General features: G+C 30.7%; 1 protein-coding gene across 1 annotated transcript; it reads left to right on the forward strand.

Annotated features, from left to right (window-relative positions):
- Positions 1-282: 282 nt before the first annotated feature.
- LOC106694007 (uncharacterized) lies at positions 283-2,104 on the forward strand. Its single transcript, XM_014443848.2, has 2 exons — positions 283-461; positions 1,228-2,104. Exons 1-2 carry the CDS (start codon positions 363-365, stop codon positions 1,471-1,473), a joined length of 345 nt encoding a protein of 114 aa, XP_014299334.1. The 5' UTR covers positions 283-362; the 3' UTR covers positions 1,474-2,104.
- The last annotated feature ends 3,701 nt before the right edge of the window (positions 2,105-5,805 follow it).

Here is a 5,805-nt window from a genome sequence, read left to right on the forward strand (position 1 = left end):
GTTACAAAAAGAGAAAAAGCAGAGCTGTAAAAATATTTTAAGAGATAACAAAAACACACGAGGTTGCGAGATATTATTGAACTACGGGTTATTGCATTATGATAAATTGTTTTCGACACATTGGTAATAAAACGGGGGATTCCTTATGAGCGCTTTCTTGCGTTGGAGTTCCCACTCCCCACTATTATTCGCTGTATTTCCTTGTATCGAAACATGTTAAAAGTAATTCCCCGACTATGCATTTAATGATTGATATAGAGTATATAAACTCTTCATATTGATGGTTCAATCACACTTCTTTAACTTCTCAAAACGTTCGAAACTTTTAAAATATTGTAAAAACGGTAAATTTAGTTTTCAAGATGAAAGTTACTTTTATTTGGCTGGTCGCTACTTTGGCAATAGTCTCAGGTGAACCTGGGATTCATAATAAGGATGGTCATCAACCTGCTCCATACATAGTAAGTAATAAACTTGCGATTATCGGACAAAATATTGTACGATTAATACAGTAGACTCTCGATAACTCAAACTTCAAGGTAAGTGATAAAAACTTCGAGTTAACGAGTTTTCGACTTAACAAGATGTTCAAAATTTTCAAGTAGATTAGACCAAAAATTAAGAAAACAATTGATTTCTGTCATATAAAACATATTTATTTTAATTATGGTTGATAAAGCACTGGCAGGTAGTCCGGTTGGAGCTGCTACGTCTTTTTTTTTCATCCCAGTTTTTACAGCGTTAATAACATCGAACTTTTCTTGTAAAGTTAAAGTTGTTAATTTTCGTTTAGCACTCATGATATGTAGATACAAACTGATTAACAGTCAAAAACATTGCAAGAAAATACCTTAGAGAAAAAATATATATTACAAACAAGAATATAAGAAGCATTGAACATTCCTATAGGAATTTAGATTTGATTGCTATAAGCTTGGACAGTTCGGAGAAAAACGTCTTTATATTTTACTAATTTTGACTTATAGAGTTTCACATTTAAAATTTGAGTTATGGAGTATAAATATGTCTTATCGATACTGGAAGGGAAACGATACTAAGTTCGATTTAAAGTCTAAATAATTTGAGATATCGCGTATTTAAGAGGGAATACAAATTTTTTTCGAGTTACTGAGAATTTTGACTTAACAATGTTCAAGTTATCAAGAGTCCACTGTATTTTGAATTACTTCTAATGATTATAACACAAATATGTTATTTCAATGATAGAATCGTCCTAAATTCCCATCGAACCCTCCACGCTACAGTCGTTCCCCAGAACCTCAAGGATCTATTGTCTTCCAACACACAAAACCTTTGGAAGGCCCGGAACGTCGTCCAAGTTGGAATTTAGACTACCAGCATAATATCTATGAAGGTAAAAATGGCCAAATCAGTGCTTCAGGAGGTGCACAAAAGCTTCCTGGAAGAAATGTTGAACCTCACGTTGGTATCCAGGGAACATGGCGGTTCTGATTCTAATGAAACACAACTACCTATCTAAATATCACAGTCATAATATCATACGAGAATCTATCACATGCCAAATTATCATACAATAAACTACCATACGTCTAATTATCACCTGTTCAAATATCGCAATGTTTTATCATCATGTAAATAGATATTTCAATTATCAACATGAATCAGTACCTCAAATATTGATATGTACACGATTTTCAATAATGTTTTTACTTATGTTGTGAATTTACTCTGATATTCGGACGCATAATATCATCGTAGATGATTAGATATTCTTTCTTAATCGAAATTTTGCCATTGAGATATTTTGGTCGCGTGTTAGTATGACTGTGATATCCAATCCTGATACTTAAAATACTCATAAACCAGTATTTTTTACTATCCCTGTTTAAAAGATTGGGTTCGATTATTTGGAAATCCTAAATTTCCTATTAATTCTCATTGTATTTTCTATTAGAATGAATCAGAAATTTCTTGTTTTTGATCATGATTTCTAAATTTTTAAATAGAGATATCATTACATTTCTGTAAATAGTCAATTATAAATTGTAAATTTTTTACCGAATATTTACTATGTGTCTGAAGTACTACTGAGATTTAAATAAATTATATTTATAAAACTCAAGTATTATACTTACCACATTTTGTTTTTAATTGAGTGTTTATATATCTCACCACCAGTGCTATACATCACTTTCCTATTTCCGCACTATGTTTTTGTCATACTCGTCCAGAAAACTCAGTTTTCGAGCATTGGGTGGCGTGCGCAAAGGAGCTCATTTCCGGAGACCCTAAAGTCTTCCTCGAAAATAAGTCGTTGTCCGTTTTACCCCCACTAATGAAAAACAAGTCTTATACCACGCTGTTGCTACATGGAAAGAAAATTATGGAAAGTGTGATTATGAACCGTAGCCATACCATAACGAGAATGGTTCCTATATATTAAAGGGACCATCCCTAATAATATGGGTGCGATTCCCATACCAATATGGGAACTATTCCCATAACATTATGGGAACTATTTTCATATCATTATAGGAACCATTCCCATAATATTATTGAAACTATTCCATATTGTTCCCATAATATTATGGGAATATTGCATATTGTTCCCATAATGGTTTGGGAGCCATCCCTATAATATCATAAATTTTTTATTTGCGAAGTAGTGTAGAAATTTTTTCAAAATTTGAGGTTTTATCGAAATTTCAATTTTTATTTCCAAAATTAAAATTTTCTTGAATGTTGTGCACTGAAAAAAAATTTCTGTTGAAAATTTTTATGTTTTTTTGCCAAATTCGAATTTTTTTTTCGATTTTTGAATTTTTTTTTTATGTTTAATAATATTTCTATGTATTGTAGAAGTGATTTTCACATTTTTTTTCAAAGTTAATATTTTCAAAATAGTATGGGAACCATTCCCATAATATTGTAGAAATGATTCTCATAATATTATGGAAATGATTCCCATACTGATAAAGGAAATATTTCAATTGCATTATGGGAACCATTCCTATAATGTTATCAGAATGGTTCCTTAAATTTATGGGAATGAATCCTATAATTTTTAGGAATAGTTCCTATATATTATGGGAATGATTCCCATAATATAATAGGAAGGCTTCCTGTAAATTATGGAAACCATTCCTATAATTATAGGGACTATTCCTATAATGGTGTGGATAGCATTCCCATAACTATAGGAGCTATTCCTATAATTATGGGAAACATTCTTAAAATTATCGGAAACATTCCTATAATTATAGGTACTGTTTCCATAATTTATAGTCGTAATTCCTATACTGGTAAAAGAAAAAATGTCACAAAACTATGGAAACCATCCCCATAATTTTTTTCCCGTGTACACGTCAACATCACAAACCGAAAATTATCTACGATTTCCGAAGGCGACTTACTCTCTAGGAGGACTTAACTTTACCGTCTTTATGTTGTGGCCGAGGCTAAAAAAAACGCCTTGACTATATTTTTTCTTGACAACCTGACGAAAATAAAAGGGACCAAAGAAATAATGAAAACTCTAAAACCCAACAAAAATTCATTATATTTTATATTTCTTAAACCAAATTTATCATCTATTGAACATGTGAAATTATAATTATTACTCAGTAATAATTAATAATTAACATTTTGTTGCTGTGCACTTAAGAGAGACAGAAATAAAAACCACAACCAAGATTAATACCATTGAAAGTTTGAATCCAAACACGTCAAATTATTGGTGAATTATTTCACCTTCATACTGGATTGTTAGGTACGGATCGTTACCAGTTTTATATATAGACTTTATTATAACAAATTTACCATCTGGCGAACCCGGTGGTAGTTTATATGTTGGAATTGCGTATTTGATGACTTCATAGTCCCCCTGGAACAAATAAAATAAATTAATAAATAAATCTAAACGAAAGTAAATAGTCAAAAAAAATAAACATGCTTACAGCTTTGATTGGGCAGCTTTTAGGGAATTTATCATCAAATACTCCGTTTTCGAAAAAATCTTTGCCGACATCTTCGTCTTTGAACATATCACATACTTCAAATTCAGTGTCAGCGACAAGACTCCCCTCGAATTCAGCTTGTATTTTTATCTATTTTTAAATTAATTTCTTAATTAAGTTAATAATTTATCTATAGTATACTTAAATAAATTACCATAATATCAGAGGTCTCATCAGGGTAATCTTTTTTTACTATGAATTTCAAAGAGAATGCATTCCCAGAATCCAATATTTTGCTAGACCACTCACCAAAATATGGATTGTTTGGCGCAGTATTTATAGTTATTTTTTCTAATTTTACTTGTGCTATAGGCTGAAATAATTTTCCGATTATTATAATTGATAAATTCAACATTTTCAAAAATAATTTTATCATAAACAAATCTAAGGTAAGATATCCCAGAGAATGAAGTCACTAAAAATCTCTCAAGATGTCGAATGCGCCATTGAGCGAATTCAGTAATACCCTTAAAGTAGTTCTCAAAGATTTTTTTTTTTTATACATTTAGTAAAAAAGAATTCTGTAAAAATGCGTTTATCTAACTTGACAAGAAGACAGTCATAAAGAGCTTCTCCTTCTACTGTAATTCATGGCGTCTTAAGGAAGTATTAATTTTGACTCTACACGGTAAGAAAATTATGAGGATGGTTCTCATAATTTGGTGAAAGTCTTTCCTTTACGGGTATAGAAATTGCGACCATAAACTATAAGAATGTTTCCCATTATGATAGGAATAGTTCCTATAATTATGGGAATGGTTCCTATAATACTATGGGAATCATTCCCATAATATTTAGGAACTATTTCTATAAATTATAGGAACTATTCCTATAGCGTTATAGGAGTGGTTTCCATAATGCAATTGAAATATTTCCTATATCATTATAGGAATCATTTCCATAATATTATGGGAATCGTTCCTATACCACGATGGGAATCATTTCTATAATATTATAGGAATACTTCTCATACCATTATGGGAATGGTTCCCATGATGGTATCAGAATTGTACCCATACTATTATGGGGATAGTTCCCATAATTTTGTGAAATTATGAGAGAAGTTCTTATAATTATAGGGAAGTTTTCCATAATTATAAGAATAGTTACTATAATTATGGGAATGCTACTCATACCATTATGGGAATGGTCCCTATAATTATAGGAATGGTTCCTCTAATTTATCGGAAGACTTCCTATAATATTATGGGAATCATTCCCATAATATTTAAGAACTATTTCTATAAATTATAGGAACTATTCCTTTGGCATTATAAGAGTGGTTTCCATAATGCAAATGAAATATTTCCTATATCATTATAGGAATCATTTCCATAATATTATGGGAATCGTTCCTATACCACGATGGGAATCATTCCTATAATATTATAGGAATAATTCTCATACCATTATGGGAATAGTTCCCATGATGATATGGGAGTAGTTTCCATAATATTATGGACATGGTTCCTATATTGATATAGAAACTATTCCCATACCATTATGGGAATGGTTCCCATGATGGTATCAGAATGGTACCCATGCTATTATGGGGATAGTTCCCATAATTTGGTAAAATTATGGGAGAAGTTCTCATAATTATAGGGAAGTTTTCCATAATTATAAGAATAGTTACTATAATTATGGGAATGCTACTCATACCATTATGGGAATGGTTCCTATAATTATAGGGATAGTTTCTATAATTTTAAGGAAGACTTCCTATATTATTATGGGAAGCATTCCCATAAGATATAGGAACTATTCTATTAAATTATAGGATTTATTTCCGTAAATTATATGTAAA

This window comes from Microplitis demolitor, chromosome 6 (assembly GCF_026212275.2).
Source record: "Microplitis demolitor isolate Queensland-Clemson2020A chromosome 6, iyMicDemo2.1a, whole genome shotgun sequence".
In the NCBI taxonomy this organism is placed as follows: domain Eukaryota; kingdom Metazoa; phylum Arthropoda; class Insecta; order Hymenoptera; family Braconidae; genus Microplitis; species Microplitis demolitor.

Excerpts from the sequence above, each read along its gene's own strand:
- LOC106694007 (XM_014443848.2), top strand. The coding sequence starts at position 363 with ATGAAAGTTACTTTTATTTGGCTGGTCGCTACTTTGGCAATAGTCTCA. Across the intron at positions 462-1,227 it reads ATCAACCTGCTCCATACATA|AATCGTCCTAAATTCCCATC; the intron begins GTAAGTAATAAA and ends TTTCAATGATAG.